This window comes from Oncorhynchus keta, chromosome 25 (genome assembly GCF_023373465.1).
Source record: "Oncorhynchus keta strain PuntledgeMale-10-30-2019 chromosome 25, Oket_V2, whole genome shotgun sequence".
Lineage (NCBI taxonomy): Eukaryota > Metazoa > Chordata > Actinopteri > Salmoniformes > Salmonidae > Oncorhynchus > Oncorhynchus keta.
In genome coordinates this window covers 40,033,127-40,058,928 of record NC_068445.1, presented here as the reverse complement: position 1 = coordinate 40,058,928, position 25,802 = coordinate 40,033,127, and the positions used below count along the sequence as shown (strand labels likewise).

Here is a 25,802-nt window from a genome sequence, read left to right as displayed (position 1 = left end):
TGAATTACCTTAAATTAGACAATAGCTATTTAACTGAAATAGCTATGAACACAAAAAAGCAATATTCCCATTCTCTGTTACCTGATGACTTTCTCTGATTTGTGTTCCTCAGGCTGCTTCTCTGACTCCTCGACAACAGCAACCTCAGGCACCGGGAACCCTTCTTCTTCCTCTTTGTCTTCCTCCTCTACTACGCTCACCTCTTCTGCCACTACATTATCCTCCCCTTCTTCCACTGTGGGTTCATTTCCTGTTTCCTCCTCCTCTGCATCCTGTTCCTTATAATCCACAGAGGACTTGCTTCGTAAGGACTTTCGTTTGGGTGTGGCTGCTGTGACTGTTTTTGTCCTGCTCCTCTTAGCTCTAGTTTCCACAACTGGAGGAACTTCCACAACCTCCTCAAGGCTCTCTGCTACCACTTCCTCTTCCTCTTGGCTTGTTGTTGTTGTGGCCTCTCCCTCAACAGCTTTGTCCTGGACGTTGTCTTCTACTTCCTCCTCTGTTGTTTCATCTGGTTTTTCTGCCTCTTCCTCTTCAGGTGGTGAGATCTTCTCCTTTTCCTCAGCAGGTTTCTCAACTGCTGGCTGCTCCTCGTTCACCATCTCCTCCTCAGCCTCAACAGGTTTTGTGAGATGAGTGGATCTTGGTCGTCCTCTTCTTTTCTTTTCCTGCTTAGAGGGTTCTTTGGCTGTTTCTTCTTCGTCTTCATTGGTTCCTGACAACTCCTTTGGAGCCTCCTCCTCGATCTCTGAGGCCACAGTTTTTTTCAAGTCCACCAGCACTGCAGTAGCTTTCTGAAGCTTGAGTGTCTGTGTTGTAATAGTTTCTGCAATCTCCCTTTCCTCCTCTACCTTTTCCTCTTCCTGAATTGTTTCTCCCTCCACCACCTTTTCTTCTGCAACACTCTCCTCTACCACTGGTACAGTTTCAGCTGCAGCTTCAGTTTCCTCTTCCTCAGTTCTTAGTTCCTCTGCCACCCTTTCTTCCCCCATACTCTCCACTGTTGCAGCTGCTGCTTCATCCACTGCTTTCTCTACCTTTTCTTCCAAAGCTTCCTGAACAGGTTTAGCCAACTCCCCTTCCTTCTCCTCCTCTTCCTCAGGTTCTTTGCAGCCTTGTGTGGATTTGTGTCTGGGATGAGCAAGAGCAGAACATTTGCCTCTCTCGCTCTTCAGAACTATGGTTTCCACTACCGGTGCATCTTCTTCTTCCTCAGCTGGCTCTTCCTCCCCCTCCTTCTCTTCTTTAGGTTGTTTGCCTCTTTGTGTGTACTTGCGTTTTGGAGTCGGGGTAGCTGGAACACTTATTCTTCCTCTCCTCAGGACTCTTGTTTCTACCACTGGACCTGCATCTTCCTCTTCAGGTGGTGAGATCTTCTCCTTTCCCTCAGCAGGTTTCTCAACCGCTGGCTGCTCCTCTTTCACCGTCTCCTCCTCAGCCTCAACAGGTTTTGTGAGACGAGTGGATCTTGGTCGTCCTCTTCTTTTCTTTTCCTGCTTAGAGGGTTCTTTGGCTGTTTCTTTTTCGTCTTCATCGGTTCCTGACACCTTCTTTGGAGCCTCTTCTTCCACCTCTATCTCCGGTGCCACATTTTCTACCTCCACTTGTGGTTGCAAGGTTTTCTTCAGGTCCACTAGTACCACAATGGCCTTCTGAAGCTTGAGTGTCTGTGTTGTAACAGTCTCTCCAATCTCCTCTCTAACCTCAGGCTCTACTGCTGTGTCCTCTGTGGCTGTGTGAACAACATCCTGTCAATTATTGAAAAAAGAAAAGAGTGTGTCACTTAAGACTCCTTACTCCTGGACACTTGTTTACGAATCGTATGAATCTTATTTGTACCTCAGCCAACTCCTCTTTGTCAGATTCAGCAACAACGTCTTTATTCTCTTGATGAGGCTCTGCCACTGGCTTCTCTTTGGGAGTCTCCCCATCTGCTTCAATATCCTCAACCCTAAACCATACACACATGCCAAAGTGAAAGACCTTAGTTTAGGCAATAGTTACAATACCTTCAGAAAGTATTCACACCCCTTGACTTTTCCAACATTTTGATGTGTTAGACTCAATTTAAATTTGGTAACACTAACCTAACTGACTGTCACACCCTGATCCGTTTCACCTGTCTTTGTGATTGTCTTCACACCCTTCCAGGTGTCGCCCATCTTCTCCATTATCCCCTGTGTATTCATACCTGTGTTCTCTGTTTGTCTGTTGCCAGTTTGTCTTGTTTGTCAACCCAATCAGTGTTTTTGTGTCAGCTCTTGCCTTTCCCCAGTCTCTTATCTCGTCCTCCTGGTTTTTGACCATTGCCTGTCCTGACCCTGTACCCGCCCACCTGACCACTCTGCCTGCCCTGACCCTGAGCCTGCCTGCCATCCTGTACCTTTGCCCCCACTCTGGATTACCGACCGCTGCCTGACCTGACCCTGCCTGCCATCCTGTACCTTTGCCCCACCTCTGGATTACCGACCGCTGCCTGACCTGACCCTGCCTGCCATCCTGTACCTTTGCCCCACCTCTGGATTACCGACCGCTGCCTGCCCTGACCCTGACCCTGCCTGCCATCCTGTACCTTTGCCCCACCTCTGGATTACCGACCGCTGCCTGATCTGACCCTGAGCCTGCCTGCCGTCCTGTTCCTTTGCCCCTGTTGCTGTAATAAACATTTTTACTTCGACACGGTCTGCCTCTGGGTCTTACCTTGATTCCTGATACTGACAGAGTGAAAAGAAGAAAGCAGGTACAGAATAAAAAATATTCTGTTTGCAACAAGGCACTAAAGTAATACTTAAAAGAATGTGGCAAAGCAATTCACTTTTTGTCTTCAACACAAAGTGTTATGTTTGGGGCAAATCAATTACAACATATTACTACCACTCTGCATATTTTCAAGCATAGTGGTGGCTGAATCATGTTATGGGTATGGTTATAATTGTTAAAGAACTGGGGAGTTTTTCAGGCTAAAATGAATGGGGCTAAGCACAGGCAAAATCCTAGAGGAAATCCTGGTTTAGTCTACTTTCCACCAGATATTGGGAGATTAATTCACCTTTCAGCAGGACAATAACCTAAAACACAAGGCCAAATCTACAATGGAGTTGCTTACTAAGAAAAAAATGTATGTTCTTGAGTGGCCGAGTTACAGTTTTGACTTAAATCTGCTTGAAAATATATGGCAAGAATTGAAAATGGTTGTCTAGCAATGATCAATAACCAATTTGACAAAGCTTGAAGAATTTTTAAAACCACAAAGTGCAAATATTGTACATCCAGGTGTGCAAACTTCTCAGAGACTTACCCAGAAAGACTCACAGCTGTCATCACTGCCAAAGGTGATTCCAACATGTATTGACTCAGGGGTGTAAATACTTATATAAATGAGATATTTCTGTATTTCACTTTCAATAAATGTGCTAAAATATCTAAAAACATGTATTCACTTTGTCATTATGGGGTATTATGTGTAGATGGGTAAGAAAAATATATATTTAATACATGTTGAACCCAGGCATAACATAAGAACATGTGGAACAAGTCAGCAGGTACGAATACTTTCTGAAACCACTGCATTTAACTTTTCATATGTTGTACTGTATTCCATAAACACTTGAAACAAAGCAATATTCCCATTCTCTGTTACCTGATGACTTTCTCTGATTTGTGTTCCTCAGGCTGCTTCTCAGTCTCATCAACAGCAGCAACCTCAGCCACCGGGAACCCTTCTTCTTCCTCTTTGTCTTCCTCCTCTACTACACTCACCTCTTCTGCCACTACATTATCCTCCCCTTCTTCCACTGTGGATTCATTTCCTGTTTCCTCCTCCTCTGCATCCTGTTCCTTATAATCCACAGAGGACTTGCTTCGTAAGGACTTTCGTTTGGGTGTGGCTGCTGTGCCTGTTTTTGTCCTGCTCCTCATTGCTCTAGTTTCCACAACTGGAGGAACTTCCACAACCTCCTCAAAGCTTTCCACTTTCTCTTCCTCTTGGCTTGTTGTTGTAGCCTTCTCTTCCTCTTGGCTTGTTGTTGTTGTTGTAGCCTTCTCTTCCTCTTGGCTTGTTGTTGTTGTTGTAGTAGCCTTCTCTTCCTCTTGGCTTGTTGTTGTTGTTGTTGTAGCCTTCTCTTCCTCTTGGCTTGTTGTTGTTGTTGTTGTAGCCTTCTCTTCCTCTTGGCTTGTTGTTGTTGTTGTAGCCTTCTCTTCCTCTTGGCTTGTTGTTGTTGTTGTAGCCTTCTCTTCCTCTTGGCTTGTTGTTGTTGTTGTTGTAGCCTTCTCTTCCTCTTGGCTTGTTGTTGTTGTTGTTGTTGTTGTTGTTGTAGCCTTCTCTTCCTCTTGGCTTGTTGTTGTTGTTGTAGCCTTCTCTTCCTCTTGGCTTGTTGTTGTTGTTGTTGTTGTTGTTGTTGTTGTAGTCTTCTCTTCCTCTTGGCTTGTTGTTGTTGTTGTAGCCTTCTCTTCCTCTTGGCTTGTTGTTGTTGTTGTTGTAGCCTTCTCTTCCTCTTGGCTTGTTGTTGTTGTTGTAGCCTTCTCTTCCTCTTGGCTTGTTGTTGTTGTAGCCTTCTCTTCCTCTTGGCTTGTTGTTGTTGTTGTTGTTGTTGTAGCCTTCTCTTCCTCTTGGCTTGTTGTTGGTGTTGTTGTAGCCTTCTCTTCCTCTTGGCTTGTTGTTGTTGTTGTAGCCTTCTCTTCCTCTTGGCTTGTTGTTGTTGTTGTAGCCTTCTCTTCCTCTTGGCTTGTTGTTGTTGTTGTAGCCTTCTCTTCCTCAACAGCTTTTTCCTGGACTTCGTCGTCTACTTCCTCCTCTGTCATTTCATCTGTTTTTTCTGCCTCTTCCGCTTCAACAACAGTTGGGGTGGATTTGCATTTAGGTGTGGTATGGGCAGGAGGAGGGGCAGATCTCCTTCCTCTTCTCAGAACTTTGGCTTCCACTACAGCTGCCTCTACTTCTTCCTCAGCCACCTCTTCCTCCTTCTCCTCTTCCACAGGTTGTTTGACTCTTCTTGTGTACTTGCGTTTTGGAGTCGGGGTAGCTGGTACACTTTTTATTCCTCTCCGAAGGACTCTTGTTTCTACCACTGGAGCTACCACTTCCTTTTCAGGTGGTGAGATCTTCTCCTTTACCTCAGCAGGTTTCTCAACTGCTGGCTGCTCTTCATTCACTGTCTTCTCCTCAGCCTCAACAGGTTTTGTGAGGCTTCTTTTCTTTTCCTCCTTAGAGGGTTCTTCGGCTGTTTCTTCATCGATTTCTGCCACCTCCTTTGGAGCCTCCTCCTCCACCTCCTCTATCTCTGAGGCCACATTTTCTACCTCCACTTGTGGTTGCAAGGTTTCTTTCAGGTTCACCAGCAACACAGCGTCTTTCTGAATCTGAAGTGTCCGTGTTGTAACAGTCTTTCCCATCTCCTCTCCAAGCTCAGGCTCTACTGCTGTGTCCCCCATGGCCGTGTCAATGACATCCTGTCAAAAACATTTTTAAAAGAGAGTGTGTCACTTAAGACTCCTTACTCAGGGACACTTGAAAAACAAAGACGAATTGTATTTGTACCTCAGCCAACTCCTCTTTGTCAGATTCAGCAACAACGTCTTTATTGTCTTGATGAGGCTCTGCCACTGGCTTCTCTTTGGGAGTCTCCCCTTCTGCTTCAATATCCTCAACCCTAAACAACACAGACATGCCAAAGTGAGTTGCCTTCATTTAGGCAATGTCTATTTAACTGTTCATGTGTTTTACTGTATTCCATGAACATTTGAACCCAAGCAATATTCACATTCTCTGCTACCTGAGGACTTTCTCTGATTTGCTTTCCTCTAAGATGTTCTTGCGTTTGAGGCCGCTGCTCCTTCCTCTGGTTGTAACCGGCATTTCTTCATTCTCTGAAAACATTCAACACAAATTGGCATTAGGAAGAGAAGTCTATTGTTAGATTTTGTATGTTATCGTGAAAGATCCAGTAAATGAATCGACCAATACTTGCCTTTTGGCACCCTGACCAGTGTAACTTCCTCCTATGAACAGAGAAATGTGATTGTAGACCATGTGTTAAGAGTGAATAAGGTATAATTTTATGAAAGAAAAACATAATTCCATTGTACACATTGATGTAGTGGTACAAATATATGTACCACTAAATATATGTGGGTTCATTCGGATCGCCGGACGCAGTAGAAAATGTATACCCCCTATAACTTTCAATGCACTTCTTCCCCAAAAGGTGGGTAAACTGTCTTGTAAAAAAAAAAGTGGGTAAACTGAGTTTACCATGCGTTTACCCTCAACTACACTAATTAATTGTACATAAGTAAATAATACAATACAAAAATTCATACTGAACAAAATACAGAATATAGCACAATATATATTTTTTAAAGGTAAGGATGCCACCCAGTTTGCTCACTATCGCCTTATCTTTGATAAACACTGATATTAAACTGTTTGGTTTTTTTTGTCGTCCCATCTCGAGATTTAATTACCGAAAATTGGTCCACATGGACCCAAGCGGGTTTTTAAAAAGCGTTTATCCTTGGATAACCTCTGACTATTACATATCTTAGATGCTTCATCAGAAACAACAACTGTATTATCTCTCAATGCTTTTTGATAGACTAGAATAGACATATATCTTGTCTGTCTTGGAACATATGAGTATTGGTTCCAATTTCATTAGTATGATTAGAATTCTATATGCCAATCCCTCAGCCATGGTTATAACAAGCAATATCTGCTCTGCTCTGTTCAGAACCACTAGAAGCAGCAGAAAAGGCGATCCAATTTCACCTTTGGTAATTCGTATTATCCCCATGCCAAGGCAATTCCTCAATCAAAGGAAATAACACCAATGTACAGATCACATCATCTCATTATACGCAGACAATATTTGACTATATCTCTACTGGTGCAGGATGCTGTACCATATTTGACTATATCTCTACTGGTGCAGTGCTATACAATATTTGACTATATCTCTACTGGTGCAGGGTGCTATACAATATTTGACTATATCTCTACTAGCGCAGGGTGCTATACAATATTTGACTATATCTCTACTGGTGCAGGGTGCTATACCGTATTTGACTATATCTCTACTGGTGCAGGGTGCTATACCGTATTTGACTATATCTCTACTGGTGCAGGGTGCTATACCGTATTTGACTATATCTCTACTGGTGCAGGGTGCTATACAATATTTGACTATATCTCTACTGGTGCAGGGTGCTATACCGTATTTGACTATATCTCTACTGGTGCAGGGTGCTATACCGTATTTGACTATATATCTACTGGTGCAGGATGCTATACCGTATTTGACTATATCTCTACTGGTGCAGGGTGCTATACCGTATTTGACTATATATCTACTGGTGCAGGGTGCTATACCGTATTTGACTATATCTCTACTGGTGCAGGGTGCTATACCGTATTTGACTATATATCTACTGGTGCAGGGTGCTATACCGTATTTGACTATATCTCTACTGGTGCAGGATGCTATACCATATTTGACTATATCTCTACTGGTGCAGGGTGCTATACCGTATTTGACTATATCTCTACTGGTGCAGGATGCTATACCGTATTTGACTATATCTCTACTGGTGCAGGATGCTATACCATATTTGACTATATCTCTACTGGTGCAGGGTGCTATACCATATTTGACTATATCTCTACTGGTGCAGGATGCTATACCGTATTTGACTATATCTCTACTGGTGCAGGGTGCTATACCATATTTGACTATATCTCTACTGGTGCAGTGTGCTATACCATATTTGACTATATCTCTACTGGTGCAGGGTGCTATACCGTATTTGACTATATCTCTACTGGTGCAGGGTGCTATACCGTATTTGACTATATCTCTACTGGTGCAGGGTGCTATACCGTATTTGACTATATCTCTACTGGTGCAGGGTGCTGTACCGTATTTGACTATATGCCAGTGTTGAGGTATGGAACTGTTGTTTTTACTCTACCTTCTATAACGGTATTTGAATGTTTGGTTTGTCAAATGTGATACACAACTATGACGCGTATAATGTCATGTTTTTATACTTTACTCCATTTGCTCCTTGAGTCATCTCTCTCCCTCTTGCTGCTGCATGCCTACTACAAACCACAGCAAGCCCCGCCTCCTGTCACTCAAGGGGAGAGAAGTTGTTCGCCCACGGAGTCACGAATACCTTCTTGCCGTTCACTCTGCATGATGCTGTCACGCCTGCTCCCACTCTTCCCCATCCAGCGCTCAAGGGCACCAGGCTGCCCTGCATTACGCACACCTGCCACCATCATTACGCACACCTGCCACCATCATTACGCACTCCTGCCACCATCATTACGCACTCCTGCCACCATCATTACGCACTCCTGCCACCATCATTACACACTCCTGCCACCATCATTACGCACACCTGCCACCATCATTACGCACACCTGTCACCATCATTACGCACTCCTGCCACCATCATTACGTACACCTGTCACCATCATTACGCACTCCTGCCACCATCATTACGCACACCTGCCACCATCATTACGCACTCCTGCCACCATCATTACGCACACCTGCCACCATCATTACACACTCCTGCCACCATCATTACTCACACCTGCCACCATCATTACACACACCTGTCACCATCATTACGCACACCTGTCACCATCATTACTCACACCTGCCACCATCATTACGCACTCCTGCCACCATCATTACACACACCTGCCACCATCATTACGCACTCCTGCCACCATCATTACGCACTCCTGTCACCATCATTACACACTCCTGCCACCATCATTACGCACTCCTGCCACCATCATTACGCACTCCTGCCACCATCATTAAGCACTCCTGCCACCATCATTACGCACACCTGCCACCATCATTACTCACACCTGCCACCATCATTACGCACTCCTGCCACCATCATTACACACACCTGCCACCATCATTACGCACTCCTGCCACCATCATTACGCACTCCTGTCACCATCATTACGCACACCTGCCACCATCATTACTCACACCTGCCACCATCATTACACACTCCTGCCACCATCATTACGCACTCCTGCCACCATCATTACGCACTCCTGCCACCATCATTACGCACTCCTGCCACCATCATTACACACACCTGCCACCATCATTACGCACACCTGTCACCATCATTACGCACACCTGCCACCATCATTACGCACTCCTGCCACCATCATTACGCACACCTGCCACCATCATTACGCACTCCTGCCACCATCATTACGCACACCTGCCACCATCATTACGCACACCTGCCACCATCATTACGCACTCCTGCCACCATCATTACACACTCCTGCCACCATCATTACGCACACCTGCCACCATCATTACGCACTCCTGCCACCATCATTACGCACACCTGTCACCATCATTACGCACACCTGCCACCATCATTACTCACACCTGCCACCATCATTACGCACTCCTGCCACCATCATTACGCACTCCTGCCACCATCATTACACACTCCTGCCACCATCATTACACACACCTGCCACCATCATTACGCACTCCTGCCACCATCATTACGCACTCCTGTCACCATCATTACGCACACCTGCCACCATCATTACTCACACCTGCCACCATCATTACGCACTCCTGCCACCATCATTACGCACTCCTGCCACCATCATTACGCACTCCTGCCACCATCATTACGCACACCTGCCACCATCATTACACACACCTGCCACCATCATTACTCACACCTGCCACCATCATTACGCACACCTGCCACCATCATTACACACTCCTGCCACCATCATTACGCACTCCTGCCACCATCATTACGCACTCCTGCCACCATCATTACGCACTCCTGCCACCATCATTACGCACTCCTGCCACCATCATTACGCACACCTGCCACCATCATTACGCACTCCTGCCACCATCATTACCCACACCTGCCACCATCATTACGCACTCCTGCCACCATCATTACGCACTCCTGCCACCATCATTACGCACTCCTGCCACCATCATTACGCACTCCTGCCACCATCATTACGCACTCCTGCCACCATCATTACGCACTCCTGCCACCATCATTACGCACTCCTGCCACCATCATTACGCACTCCTGCCACCATCATTACGCACTCCTGCCACCATCATTACGCACTCCTGCCACCATCATTACGCACACCTGCCACCATCATTACGCACTCCTGCCACCATCATTACGCACTCCTGCCACCATCATTACCCACTCCTGCCACCATCATTACGCACTCCTGCCACCATCATTACACACTCCTGCCACCATCATTACGCACTCCTGCCACCATCATTACCCACACCTGCCACCATCATTACGCACACCTGCCACCATCATTACGCACTCCTGCCACCATCATTACGCACTCCTGCCACCATCATTACACACTCCTGCCACCATCATTACGCACTCCTGCCACCAGCATTACCCACACCTGCCACCATCATTACGCACTCCTGCCACCATCATTACGCACTCCTGCCACCATCATTACGCACACCTGCCACCATCATTACGCACTCCTGCCACCATCATTACGCACTCCTGCCACCATCATTACGCACTCCTGCCACCATCATTACGCACTCCTGCCACCATCATTACGCACTCCTGCCACCATCATTACGCACTCCTGCCACCATCATTACGCACTCCTGCCACCATCATTACGCACACCTGCCACCATCATTACGCACTCCTGCCACCATCATTACGCACTCCTGCCACCATCATTACCCACTCCTGCCACCATCATTACGCACTCCTGCCACCATCATTACGCACTCCTGCCACCATCATTACGCACTCCTGCCACCATCATTACGCACACCTGCCACCATCATTACGCACTCCTGCCACCATCATTACGCACTCCTGCCACCATCATTACGCACTCCTGCCACCATCATTACGCACTCCTGCCACCATCATTACGCACTCCTGCCACCATCATTACGCACTCCTGCCACCATCATTACGCACTCCTGCCACCATCATTACGCACTCCTGCCACCATCATTACGCACTCCTGCCACCATCATTACGCACACCTGCCACCATCATTACCCACACCTGCCTGCCCTCGTCACACCCATCAGCAAATTATTGGACTCACCTGGACTCAATCACCTGTTTATTACCTCCCCTAGATGTGTCAGTTCCCCATCACCTGTTTATTACCTCCCCTATGTGTCAGTTCCCCATCACCTGTTTATTACCTCCCCTATATGTGTCAGTTCCCCATCACCTGTTTATTACCTCCCCTATATGTGTCAGTTCCCCATCACCTGTTTATTACCTCCCCTAGATGTGTCAGTTCCCCATCACCTGTTTATTACCTCCCCTATATGTGTCAGTTCCCCAACACCTGTTTATTACCTCCCCTATATGTGTCAGTTCCCCATCACCTGTTTATTACCTCCCCTATATGTGTCAGTTCCCCATCACCTGTTTATTACCTCCCCTAGATGTGTCGGTTCCCCAGCTCTGTTCTCCACTGCTGTACTGATTGTCTTACGTCTGTGTTTTACCCAGTTCTGACACTGTTCCTGTCCTGTTTTCATGTCTGTTCCGATTAAACGTTGACTCCGTGTACCTGCTTCTCTTCTCCAGCGTCATTCCTTACAGATGCTAGTTTGTCTTTTCTTTCGTTGTCCTGTCAAACAACAATGTATTCTATGTGCTTCTATAGAATTAGAACAATCATTCTATTTTCATGATTCCAACAGTAAAATACTGTAAAATATTGTGATATATGATATGTCCATATCGCCCAGCCCTAATCTCTTTCTTCAAATCAATTGAATCAGACCTCAGTAGATGGAATAATATCCCAGTTTCTTTAACCGGCAGAATATCTATTGTCAAAATGAATATATTGCCACGACTGAATTTCTGTAGTTCAACGCTTCCCATTGCTCCCCCTTCTGGCTATCGGGATAAAATTCATAGTGCGGTTTAAAAAATGTAAATGACAAGGTAAACGATCCCGGATAAAATTAACAAATTTACAAAGAGGGAAAGATGTACAGTAGGAGGACTATCGTCCACCAAACTTTTAATTGTATTTCCAGTCACACTTTTGGATCCCCCCAATGGTCCTTTACCAATATCATGAACAATAACTATTTGAGAACATTCCAAGATTTGAAAGATACATACACATTACCAGGCAACTTATTTAGTTCTATTTTTACAACTTAGGTCAGCTATGCTGTCTCTTTGGAAACCCAACTACCAAACCATCCAAAGATGGGCTTTACAAATAAACTATCTGGGCTCCCCAAAGGACTGATCACTATAATATATAAACAACTTTTGTATTTGCTCATATTCTGAGATAGCCATTAAAACAATATGGTCCACATATCTAATTGAATCTGAATAACCCTTCAACTGGAACAGAATCTGGAAAAACATGACCTTGGCATCCCGTAATCCAAACCATCAACATATACATTTTAAATTTGCTCACAGGCTGTAATTAACACCAAGGAAACGTTTTATGATGAAATTGGCCCCAAATCCCACTGTTCACTGTGTCCCCTACATCAGGAAGGCACATTCCTTCATATGATGAGATAGCATTTAACTGCTGGGTACTTCTGGGGCAAAGGTACAAAATTCATTTAGAAATGCATTGAGTTAGGCCTCCCGAGTGGTGCAGCGGTCTAAGGCACTGCAGTGCTTGAGGAGTCACTACAGACTGGGGTTTGATCCCTGGTCTGTTGTGGGTAGCAACACATACATTATGTGCTTTCTCCTTTCTGTTTTGTTTTATACTGTTCAATCCAACTTCAAACAGAAAAAAGAAGAATTTTCATGAATTTCTGCATTTCATGCACTTTTGTTATCATTTCCACACTGTGCTACACAGGGCTGCATGATATGGGCAAACAAATACAGGCCTAGGTAATTGTGAACTGTTGGAATCATGGAAATAGAGTGATTATTCTAATTCTATAGTTTGAATATAGTGGGCAGCACCTTGAATACATTGTTGTTTGACATGACAATGAATGAATTAGCCAATTATTGACATGGTAGGAACCAAATTGCTGGTCTGTGTTTCCACATGACCATAATTAGATGTTGCATTACATGTTTTCTTACCTCATGTAGCTAGCTAACATGTTCATGCTTTGCCTATTTCTCTTTGACTTAGAAGACACTGTTGCATAAACAAAATGCTTATCTATGCCTACACCAGCGTTGGTACAAGGCTGTATTAGATAGCTGTGTTTGCTCTGACTCTAAGTACATTTAGCAAGCCAGCTAATTAGCATTAGGCTAACAATATTTATTTTAGACACAACTTGCTAATAAAAGACAAACTCGCAGTAAAAAAAACGAATTAATAGTGTAATTATAGAACACATGTCACCAACATCTTGTTGCATCTATCCGACCATGCATACTGACTGCGCTGCGGAGTGAACTGCAAGGAGGTGCTTGTGACTCCATGGTTGAGCAACTGTTCTCTCCTTGAGGGGCAGGGGGCAGGGCTTGGTGTGGGAAGTGGCGTGCAGCAAGAGAAGAGGGAGAAAGACGACTCAAGTAGCAAAACGGAGTAAACTCCAAAAGCTGACATTACACATGCTGGAGTTGCATATCACATTTAACAAACTAAACATTGAAATAACATTATAGGAGTTAAAATGAAAACCCAAAACGCTCCGCGCATCAATACCGATATAAAGTAAAACGGTATACCGCCCATCCCTACTTATTTACTTTAAATCTATTGTTGGATTTATAAAACGTACCACAATTTCAACGGTGTACTCCATGGCTTCCTGTTCCTGTAAGTGTGAAGTCACTTCCTCCATAACCACTTTGTTTTCAACCACGTCGCGGTTCACTACAGAGTGCTCCGTAAAAGACAGGTTCTTGGATAAGGCTGAGGGAAGAAATTCCATTGTTTTGTTGAGAATTGTCTATGTTTAAGGCATATGAGGAGTCAATCTAGCCACCTAAATACAGAAATCAAGACACTTAGGGGACGTGCACATCTTCCATTTGAAATCTGTGATAAACATACTGCTCATGGCCATGGCCTGGATCTTGTTGGCTATGTTGGTCCTCTGGCTGGGTCCTCCAACACTCTCCACTTCCCACAATAGGTCTCTGTGGGCTGGGTACAGGCTCAGATACTTCCCACACACTGGAGAACAATACAGAGCAGTTGTTAGGAAAGTGGACCTGTATTGTAGGCTGATGGCCGCAAGTTAGGGAAGTCTGGGAATTCTGGGATGTTAGGGAAGTCAGGGAAGTTAGGGAAGTTAGGGAAGTCTGGGACGTTAGGGAAGTCAGGGACGTTAGGGAAGTCTGGGACGTTAGGGAAGTCTGGGACGTTAGGGAAGTCTGGGACGTTAGGGAAGTCTGGGAAGTCTGGGACGTTAGGGAAGTCTGGGACGTTAGGGAAGTCTGGGACGTTAGGGAAGTCTGGGACGTTAGGGAAGTCTGGGACGTTAGGGAAGTCTGGGACGTTTTGAGATCTCTCAAAAACCCTTGTATTTCTCTGTGTGAACAACTAGTAGAAAAGGTTGATGATTACCTTTGTACATAGCTTTTGAAAGGGGGTATCTCAACCCAAGGTATTCCTCTTTGAAACTGTCAACAAAGTTCTCCAGCATCTGGAGACCCAGACCGTTGCCACGGTGACACTTCCTGACGAATATGGAATCCATGACAGGAATGTGATAGCATTGGGTTACGAAGGAACTGCACAAGCTGCCTATAGGGAAAACAAATGGAGATGACATGTCAAGATAGCCAGACATACAGTATGTATAGAAGTACAGCCAGCATACATACAGTCGGTGGTATTGTTACAGTTATCCTGTGTGTGTACTTCTTTTCTCTTCTTATCCCCTCCTCACAGGTGGCAATCATCATTCCCTAATCAGTCACCAAACAGTCGCTAATCAGAAGACACACCTCCTTTTTCATTACCCTATCACATTCCCTTTCCCTTGGTTTAAAAACCCTGTCAGTTGTTTTCTCTAAAGCTCAACCTCTCTGTCATGCAATCGTGCTGTAAATTTCACTTTTGTTTTAGCACCTGCATATGACTTTGTCCCCACCTGTGAGTATTGTTGTTTGATGGTGGGAAAAGGGGGAACCAAGACAAGTTGAACATGGGCATACACTACCCGTAGGACTACTTTGTCTAAGAACACCAGGTAGAACTGGCTGGACCACCCACTATTTTTGGTTAGTTAGTTGGCTGTAGGCTAGTCTAGCTTAGGGGTGTTTTTGGATATTTTGTTTCTTTCATTGGGTCCAGCTCAGCACCTTCCTGCCCCCCATTTACCGCGTGTTTTCAAATAAACCCTGAGTGTTTGACGGTAATTAAGTTGTCTGTGGGTTGTTTTTCTCGCGCTGTTACTTTGTCACTATTACACTTTGCATGAGTTATGTTACGGGTCTCGTTACCACCCCCCCCCCCTAGACTGCTGGGCCAAAGGGATTCGTAATGGGTATAGTGTTTGTTTTTTTAGGTGAGGGGGGGCTTTTAATTCAATTTTGTCAGTTCTCAGGTTGTACCGACAGATGTAACCTATTGAATATCGTTCTAGAATAGGTCTAGGCATAAAATGCATCCTCCAATTGCAACCGCTTTCTATTCCCACACTGATTGCCAGCAGAAAATGTTATATTTTTAACACCCTCAAACACCAAGTTAGGCATACCTCATTTCAAAATAGGCCGTCATCACTGTTAATTGTGTTTTACCGGTGAAAATGATTCCCTTTTCTTGTAGGTCTATTCAAAACAGGCCACACAGGCCTGATTAGTGTGGCACACTATTGAGTTTTGGCCACATGAGTGTTATGTAGTTCTGTTATTGAAAATAGGCCAACTAATGAATCATTGTGATCTTGCGAGATATTGATTCGGCTTTGAACTTTACTAAAAGAGCACCATTGTGAGAAGTGATAATCTTCTATTTGTAATAATACCAGTAAGTGATGAGTATGACTATTAAACGTAGGCAGCAGATCTTGTTGAGGGTTATTTTAAGCGATTTGAGCACCCTTTAAATGGTGGTTAAAGGACAACACCATTAACCAAGCGTCCTGTCCCAGAATGCAGTGTGGGTGTCACGCCTTGGTCTTAGTATTTTGTGTTTTTGTTAATTATTTGGTCAGGCCAGGGTGTGACATGGGTTTATGTTGTATTTCGTATTGGGGTTTTGTAGTTATTGGGATTGCGGCTGAGTAGGGGTGTTGCATAGGCTTGGCTGCCTGAGGCGGTTCTCAATCAGTCAGGTGATTCTCGTTGTCTCTGATTTGGAACCGTATTTAGGTAGCCGGGGTTTCACTGTGTATTTTGTGGGTGATTGTTCCTGTCTCTGTGTAGTTTCACCAGATAGGCTGTAATTAGGTTTCACGTTCAGTTTGTTGTTTTTGTATTTGTATAGTATTTTCATGTATCGCTTTTTTCATTAAAGACATGAGTAACCACCACGCTGCATTTCGGTCCGACTCTCTTTCGACAAACGAAGAACTCCGTGACAGTGGGTCACATTGTTCTGGGTTCCACTGCACAAGAGGGGGTCCATGGAGTTTTATAAACATCAAGGCAGACGCATTGTGAATTTGGATCCTAGATCTCGTTGGTGTGATAAGGTTCATGCAGGGAATCAGTTTGTCTGCGTGGGGTACGTTTCTGTAAGCCAAGCACTCAGAGTAGGGCAAGTGATCTCTAAGTCCATAACAAATTGTTTTTGAAGACATTCTAGCATAGATATTTACAGTATTTAGTAGGCCATTCTATCGTTTTGATTGCATTTGAGTGGTAATGAAATGTAATTTATTTAGAATTGATCAGAGCACATTTTCCAGAAATATCTCTACCAGCTCCATGTATGTAGCACCGTTCCCGCGGGTTACAGCAGCACTACAGCCCTGCATGCAGTACGTACGTAGCCAATGTTCACTTCTCATAGATTACTGCACCTGTACATAGCCCACCTATAATTTAGCCCAATCAACTACCTCTTTCCCAACTGTATTTAATTCATTTATTTATTTTGCTCCTTTGCACCCCATTATTTTTTATTTCTACTTTGCACATTCTTCCATTGCAAATCTACCATTCCAGTGTTTTACTTGCTATATTGTATTTACTTTGCCACCATGACCTTTTTTGCCTTTACCTCCCTTCTCACCTCATTTGCTCACATTGTGTATAGACTTGTTTATACTGTATTATTGACTGTATGTTTGTTTTACTCCATGTGTTACTCTGTGTCGTTGTATCTGTCGAACTTCTTTGCTTTATCTTGGACAGGTCGCAATTGTAAATGAGAACTTGTTCTCAACTTGCCTACCTGGTTAAATAAAGGTGAAATAAAAAATAGATATTTCTGTGAGTTAAGCATTATCTGTGTTATACAACGCACACATGATCTTCAGTTTCTGAAAAATTAATTATTAACGGTCAACCATAGTTATGGTGCTGTTAAATAAACAAACACTTAAAAGCACAACCTCAGTGCTACCATGTAATATCGCATAAGTGATGAGGATTCTAGCCTAAGATGGGTGCCATGCATCACCCAAAAAGGTGGTACTTAGTGGAGGTGGATGATGATGATTCGTTACTCACAACAATAAAAGCTGTTTCGTACCTGACGGTTTGACTGAGTAGAAGCCGACAGCCTGTCCGTCTTTCCAGAGGATCTTGGCGTAGTCGTTCTCTCCGTGGCAGAGGAAAGGCAGTTCACCTGAACTAATCTCCTTGGCTCTGTACACCACACGGTTCAAAACGTACAGAACTATCCGCTCCCCTATGGTCTCCACCTGAAGATAAACACAACCATGTCAGCACCACCAAGTGTCTCTTAATTCACTGACCCATACGGTCACATTCTCCAATAAGATATCAAATAAACCCACAATTTTATCTAATTTTACCCCATCTTATTTTCAAACTATTTAACTTTTATAATTGTGTAACTTTTACAACAATCGTGAAAACTGATGCACGTGCTATTTTGTATATCTCTACAACCGGGTCGTCTCATTCCAACAAACAGCAGTTATTTTGTTTTCAAAGGAGAGGCAACTAATCATACCTCCACAGCTCCATCTTTGGCAGAGTTGGCTGTTTTTAAGATATTCTCCAGTGACCACCATTGATCCAACAGGTACAGCCCCACCGCTAAGAGAAAATACACAAACCGTAGATAAATACGACATATCAACTATATATAAACTCCTTTTAAACTTTTGGGGCGGCAGGTAGCCTAGTGGTTAGAGCGTTGGGCCTGTAACTGAAAGGTTGCTAGTTCAAATCCTGGAGCTAACAAGCTACAAAATATTTTGTTCTGCCCCTGAGCAGGCAGTTAACCCACTGTCCCTAGACCAGTTAACCCACTGTCCCTAGACCAGTTAACCCACTGTTCCTAGACCAGTTAACCCACTGTTCCTAGACCAGTTATCCCACTGTTCCTAGACCAGTTATCCCACTGTTCCTAGACCAGTTAACCCACTGTCCCTAGACCAGTTAACCCACTGTTCCTAGACCAGTTAACCCACTGTTCCTAGACCAGTTAACCCACTGTTCCTAGGCCACCAAAGAAAATAATAATTTTTTCTTAACTGACTTGCCTAGTTAAATAAATATATATAAAATAGTTTATTATTCAATTTGGTAAATACATTTAGGTCCACAATTATTTGCACCCTTGATAAAGATGTGCAAAAGTGTGTAAATTGTAAAAATGAAAAAAATATATATCATTATATTATTAACCATTTATTTGTGGATTTTGATGTGTTGCTTAGGATTATTGTATTGCTGGAAGATCCACTTGCTGCCACGTTTCAGCCTCCTGGCAGAGGCAAACAGGTTTTTGGATAAAATGTCCTGGTACTGGGTAAAGTTCAAGGGCCCCGGGACCAGTGGAAGCCCCATAACATCAAAGATCCACCACCATATTAAACAGTAGGTATGGGGTTATGTTCTGCCTTCGTATCCTTCTTTCAACATGAAACCCATCACTGGTGTGCATTGGCCAAAGAGCTCTTTCCATGTCATCTGACCATAGCGATGGTTCCAATCCCATTGCCGTTTAGCAAACACCCAAGGCGTTTACATTTTGTTGCATGATAGGAAAATAGCGCTATTTGGCCACACGCACCAGTGGGTTTGGCGTTGAAAGAAGAATGTGATAAGCATAAAATGTCTCCATACCTACTGTTTAATATGGTGGTGGATCTTTGATGTTATGGGCCTATTTTGCTCAGTATTTTTGCTCCTCATTTGTCAAGGGTGCCAATAATTTTGGACCTGTGTGTGTATATATATATATATATATATATATATATATGGCATGTTGTTCCTGAAGACACAACATAGATTTGGTAATTACACAATTATTTGTTAGGAGAGAAGATTTGAACAAACCATGTTTCAAACTAAACTAGCCCAGTTTAACCATGAGCAGTCTCCATTTTGTGTCAGTCACCTGTAAACTGGTCCTGTTGGGAGAACAGGGCGAGGACTTTTTGTCTCATGTTGTCTCCATATAGAGGAACGAAACCCACATTGGAAAGACCAATGGGCACCTGGGAGAGGACATGAGCACAAGGTCAAAGTTCAACCATTAGCTTATAGTATCAACGTGACAGAATATTTCAAATTACATGAATTATATCATATTATATTTGCCAGACCAAAGAGCAACTCCTGTCCCTGAATGTCTACAGCTGGTTTCCCCTGGTTTCAAGACAACATACCCTTCTGTTGAATCTGACAATTAACCTTGATGGTTGTACAGTCGTCTCAAATAAAACTGTGAAGGACCTCTGCGTTACTCTGGACCCTGATCTCTCTTTTGACGAACATATCAAGACTGTTTCAAGGACAGCTTTTTTTTCCATCTACAAAAAGCAGAAACTTTCTGTCCAAAAATGATGCAGAATCTAACGCTTTTGTCACTTCCAGATTAGACTACTACAATGCTCCACTTTCCGGCTCCCCGGATAAAGCACTGAATAATCTCCAGCTAGTGCTAAACACGGCTGCTAGAATCTTAACTAGAACCCCAAAAAATCTATCATATTACTCCAGTGCTAGCCTCCCTACACTGGCTTCCTGTTAAGGCAAGGGCTGATTTCAAGGTTTTACTGCTAACCTACAAAGCATTACAGGGCTTACTCCTACCTATCTCTCTGATTTGGTCCTGCCGTACTTACCTACACATACGCTACGGTCACAAGAAGCAGGCCTCTTTATTGTTCCTAGAATTTCTAAGCAAACAGCTGGAGGCAGGGCTTTCTCCTATAGAGCTCCATTTTTATGGAACGGCCTGCCTACCCATGTGAGAGACGCAGACTCGCTCTCAACCTTTAAGTTATTATTGAAGACTCATCTCTTCAGTAGGTCCTGTGATTGAGTGTAGTCTTGCCCAGGAGTGTGAAGGTGAACGGAAAGGCACTGGAGTGACAAACCGCCCTTGCAGTCTCTTCCTGGCCGGTTCCCCTGACTGCACTGGGGTTCTCTGCCTCTGACCCTATTATGGGGGCTGAGTCACTGGCTTACTGGTGCTCTTCCATGCCGCCCCTAGGAGGGGTGCGTCACTTAAGTGGGTTGAGTCACTGACGTGATCTTCCTGTCCGGGTTGGTGCCCCCCTTGGGTTCATGCCGTGGGGGAGATCTTCATGGGCTATACTCAGCCTTGTCTCGGTATTAAGTTGGTGTTTTGAAGATATCCCTCTGGTGGTGTGGGAGCTGTGCTTTGGCAAAGTGGGTGGGGTTATATCCTGCCTGGTTGCCCCTGTCCGAGGGTATCGTCGGAAGGGGCCACAGTGTCCCCCGACCCCTCCGATCTCAGCCTCTAGTATTTATGCTGCAATAGTTTGTCTCGGGGGCTAGGGTCAGTTTGTTATATTTGGAGTATTTCTCCTGTCTTATCAAGTGTCATTTGTGAATTTTAGTATGCTCCCTCTAATTATCTCTGTCTCTTTCTCTCTCTCGGAGGACCTGAGCCCTAGGACCACGCCTCAGGACTACCTGGCCTGATGACTCCTTGCTGTCCCCAATCTACCTGGGTCGTGCTGCTGCTCTAGTTTCAACTGTTCTGCCTGCGGCTATGGAATCCTGACCTGTTCAACGGACGTGCTACCTGTCCCAGACCTGTTGTTTTCGACTCTCTCTCTCTCTACCGCACCTGCTGTCTGATCAGCTAAGAAAAGCCAACTGACATTTACTCCTGAGGTGCTGACCTGTTGCTCCCTCTACAACCACTGTGATTATTATTATTTAACCCTGCTGGTCATCTATGCACGTTATCTATGTATGTTATAATCTCCACCCGGCACAGCCAGATGAGGACTGGCCTCCCTTCAGAGCCTGGTTCCTCTCTAGGTTTCTTCCTAGGTTCCTGCCTTTCTAGGGAGTTTTTCCTAGCCACTGTGTTTTTACATCTGCATTGCTTGCTGTTTGGGGTTTTAGGCTGGGTTTCTGTTTAGAACTTTGTGACATCAGCTGATGTAAAAAAAAAAAAAAAGGGCTTTATAAATACATTTGATTCGATGTTGTGCAGCACTGGATCCAAGCTTCTCACCCACAGCACATTACTTTGTTGTGGCTATGGAATTGTTAGCTAGCTAGCTTTAACTGTAACACATGGCAAACACTACACAGTTATTTTATCTGTTTCATCTGGTTTAGTTACCTGTTAGTGTGACAGTGAGGGTTTATTTACCTGTGTAGAGTGTGGCAGAGTGAGGGTTTAGTTACCTGTTAGTGTGACAGTGAGGGTTTATTTACCTGTGTAGAGTGTGACAGAGTGAGGGTTTATTTGTGTAGAGTGTGACAGTGAGGGTTTATTTACCTGTGTTAGTGTGACAGAGTGAGGGTTTATTTACCTGTGTTAGTGTGACAGAGTGAGGGTTTATTTACATGTATAGAGTGTGACAGAGTGAGGGTTTAGTTACCTGTTAGTGTGACAGTGAGGGTTTATTTACCTGTGTAGAGTGTGGCAGAGTGAGGGTTTAGTTACCTGTTAGTGTGACAGTGAGGGTTTATTTACCTGTGTTAAGAGTGTGGCAGAGTGAGGGTTTAGTTACCTGTTAGTGTGACAGTGAGGGTTTATTTACCTGTGTAGAGTGTGGCAGAGTGAGGGTTTAGTTACCTGTTAGTGTGACAGTGAGGGTTTATTTACCTGTGTAGAGTGTGACAGAGTGAGGGTTTATTTGTGTAGAGTGTGACAGTGAGTGTTTATTTACCTGTGTTAGTGTGACAGAGTGAGGGTTTATTTACCTGTGTAGAGTGTGGCAGAGTGAGGGTTTATTTGTGTAGAGTGTGACAGTGAGGGTTTATTTACCTGTGTAGAGTGTGACAGAGTGAGGGTTTATTTGTGTAGAGTGTGACAGTGAGGGTTTATTTACCTGTGTTAGTGTGACAGATTGAGGGTTTAGTTACCTGTGAGTGTGACAGAGTGAGGGTTTATTTGTGTAGAGTGTGACAGTGAGGGTTTATTTACCTGTGTAAGTGTGACAGAGTGAGGGTTTATTTACCTGTGTTAGTGTGACAGAGTGAGGGTTTATTTACCTGTGTAGAGTGTGGCAGAGTGAGGATAAATACTGAAGAACAGCTTCTATCTCAAGGCTATCAGACTGCTTAACAGCAATCACTAACTCAGAGGCTGCTGCCTACATGGAGACCCAATCACCGGCAACTTTAACAAATGGATCACTAGTCACTTTAAACAATGCTACTTTAATAATGTTTACATATCTTACATTACTCATATCATATGTATATACTATATCATATATATATGTATAATCTATTGCACCTTGCCTATGCCGCTCGGCCATCGCTCATCCATATATTTATATGTACATATTCTCATTCACCCCTTTTAGATATGTGTGTATTAGGTAGTTGTTGTGAATTTGTTAGATCACTTGTGAGATATTACTGCATTGTCGGAACCAGAAGCATAAGCATTTCGCTACACTCGCATTAACATCTGCTAACCATGTCTGTGACCAATCAAATTTGACTTGATTTGATATTTACCTGTGTAGAGTGTGGCAGAGTGAGGGTCTATTTACCTGTGTGTTGTTTGCGAGGGTGAGGTGTTGGGGTGAGTCAAGGGGGCTGTGGAGAAGGCTGTTCATGTAGTCCTGAGCTGATCTCTCCAGGATCTCTTGGCTCACGCTGACCAGGCCGTCCACAGGGAACTCCATCCCTACAGGAACACAGAGCACTCCATTCTCAGACAAGCAGTGTGGAGACACATTGTTTTCCTTTTTATATAATCCTACATTTCACATGTGACATGTCGTTGTCATGGGACTGGGGGACTTTGAAAAAGGCAGTGACACAGGCATGATGCTTATTTTGGGAGTACACGAGTTCAACTGTTTGGGACTGAGCAATAAGCCCTTTTCATATATGCAAGTTGCAGATTGACATGCAGCTCTAATGGTATCAGGCAGTACAGGGAATCATTGACGTGACCTGCCTCCATCCCTGCAGGCATAAGCTGTGTGCCAGTGTGCAAAACATGCTCTTTCCATGACATAGCCTGACCAGATGAATCCAAGTGAAAGCTATGATCCCTTATTGATGTCACTTGTTAAATCCACTTCAAATCAGTGTAGATAAAGGGGAGGAGACAGGTTAAAGAAGGATCTTTGCAACACTGCTGGGTTAAAGAAGGAACTGCAACGCTGCTGGGTTTTTCAAGCTCAACAGTTTCCCTGTGTGTATCGAATGGTCCACCACCTAAAGGACATCCAGCCAACTTGACACAACTGTGGGAAGCTTTCGACACCTTGTAGTCCCCAAAGCACACGCATCCCTGGGTCGCTCCTCTTTTCCGTTCGCTGCAGCTAGCGATTGGAATGAGCTGCAACAAAAACTCAAACTGGACAGTTTTTATCTCAATCTCTTCATTCAAAGACTCAGTCATGGACACTCTTACTGACAGTTGTGGCTGCTTTGTGTGATGTATTGTTGTCTCTACCTTCTTGCCCTTGGTGCTGTTGTCTGTGCCCAATAATGTACCATGTTGTGCTGCTACCCTGTTGTTGTCATGTTATGTTGCTACCATGCTGTGTTTTCATGTGTTGCTGCCTTGCTATGTTGTCTTAGGTCTCTCTTTATGTAGTGTTATCTCTCTTGTCGTGATGTGTGTTTTGTCATATATATATATATATTTATTTTATCCCAGCCCCCGTGGAGGCCTTTTGGTAGGTCGTCATTGTAAATAAGAATTTGTTCTTAACTGACTTGCCTAGTTAAATAAAAAAATAGTCCATGCCCAGACGAATTGAGGCTGTTCTGAGGGCAAAATGGAGTACAACTAAATATTAGGAAATAGTTCCTAATGCTTTGTACACTTAAAGACTACAGAGCAGTGGTTCTAAAAACAATATCTCCCAAAGTGCAAAGAGAATCAAGTAGGCCTTTGGTGGATGAGCTGCCGTAGCTCCAACATGCTGATCGTTTCATTCTTACTACTTGTTGACTAGCAGTTCGCAGACAAGACTGTGACCGATCTTCAGAAAGTGACTGCCGTTTTGGGCCTTTCACAACCAAAGGAATGCAGTCACCTGTGTATCCTCTAACATTTTGTCTTATAACATTCTATTTTGTAATTAAATGATGTGCTGTTATCTTTTTTTGTTGTTGATTACATTAGTCTATTGAATTCTATTATAATAATTATATTAGTCTAATGAATTTCACATGACCATATGAACAGCCCAAAGTAGTAGTACGTTATTAGGACAATGGCATTTTGGAACACAGAAGACATATCTCTACCACCAGCCTTGATCATTCAGTTTGTATATTGTATATACAGTAATAATAATATATGCCATTTAGCAGACGCTTTTATCCAAAGCGACTTACAGTCATGTGTGCATACATTCTACGTATGGTACATTCAAACAATAGTCTAGACTAGTGTGGTTTCATCTACGCAGGGAAGGAGCAAATTACTCTTCTACTGAGCTGTCATTGTCATCGAATCTAATCCACTTGTCACAACAAATACCAAATAATCCTGCTTTGATCTTTCATGCTTACGTGTGTGTCCAACTAACGGGGGGTCAAGGTCATTTCAGCTTCATATAGACAACAGAAGAGGAAGTAAATAGACAATAGATACTAGAGTCACATTGACTTGGACTTGAGTCTGACTCAAGTCACACATTTGATGATTTGAGACTAGATATAAAATAACTTGAGACTTGACATGGACTTGAGACTTGACATGGACTTGAGACTTGACATAGACTTGAGACTTGACATGGACTTGAGACTTGACATGGACTTGAGACTTGACATGGACTTGACATGGACTTGAGACTTGACATGGACTTGAGACTTGACATGGACTTGAGACTGATGACTTTAACTGATCTGGCCAGGTTTTGTAATGTTTTACTTGAACATTGTTTATTCATACTATGTCATGTAATTCTCAGTGAATTACGTGAGGTTTTCCCCTCCTGATCAGAGAAATTAGCCATTGATGTAGCTCACATTTCCCCCATAAATTAGTCTTAAGGCCAGGCAAAACTGAAATTACATTTTTCACCGATTAGAATTTTAACAAATACATTTAAAAAACTTTATGAAAATGTATATTTTCTTTAGTTTGTCATACTACTGTCATCAACATTTTCATGAATTTTAACCACTTTAAAATACAGCAATAATTTCAAAGCTCATAACATTAAATTACACATAATTTAGAAGAACATTTCATAGAGAATGTTAAAACTGGA

The 25,802-nt window shown here is 43.6% G+C and overlaps 1 protein-coding gene and 1 long non-coding RNA gene across 14 annotated transcripts in view; both read right to left on the bottom strand.

Moving 5' to 3' along the window:
- LOC118358589 (ectoderm-neural cortex protein 1-like) overlaps positions 1–25,802 on the bottom strand; it is a 90,996-nt gene that overhangs the window by 46,401 nt on the left and 18,793 nt on the right. For 4 of the 13 annotated variants that reach the window (XM_052479379.1, XM_052479388.1, XM_052479377.1 and 1 more), the window contains exons 2-14: positions 23,112–23,248; positions 19,514–19,613; positions 18,119–18,204; positions 17,672–17,843; positions 14,591–14,770; positions 14,075–14,197; positions 13,800–13,933; positions 5,967–5,997; positions 5,772–5,865; positions 5,537–5,648; positions 3,641–5,448; positions 1,840–1,951; positions 82–1,748 (exon numbers count right to left, since the gene is read on the bottom strand). In XM_052479379.1, the coding sequence (XP_052335339.1) occupies positions 82–1,748; positions 1,840–1,951; positions 3,641–5,448; positions 5,537–5,648; positions 5,772–5,865; positions 5,967–5,997; positions 13,800–13,933; positions 14,075–14,197; positions 14,591–14,770; positions 17,672–17,843; positions 18,119–18,204; positions 19,514–19,613; positions 23,112–23,246 (4,754 nt within the window). In that variant the 5' untranslated portion in view covers positions 23,247–23,248. The remainder of the gene's footprint in view (positions 1–81; positions 1,749–1,839; positions 1,952–3,640; positions 5,449–5,536; positions 5,649–5,771; positions 5,866–5,966; positions 5,998–13,799; positions 13,934–14,074; positions 14,198–14,590; positions 14,771–17,671; positions 17,844–18,118; positions 18,205–19,513; positions 19,614–23,111; positions 23,249–25,802) is intronic. The other 9 variants (XM_052479389.1, XM_052479385.1, XM_052479380.1 and 6 more) reach the window with 8 other exon arrangements.
- On the bottom strand, positions 7,012–9,892 carry LOC127911784 (uncharacterized). Its single transcript, XR_008079375.1, has 3 exons — positions 9,611–9,892; positions 9,347–9,390; positions 7,012–8,356 (listed from the first exon to the last, which is right to left on the bottom strand). It is a non-coding gene; the product is annotated as an uncharacterized LOC127911784 (long non-coding RNA).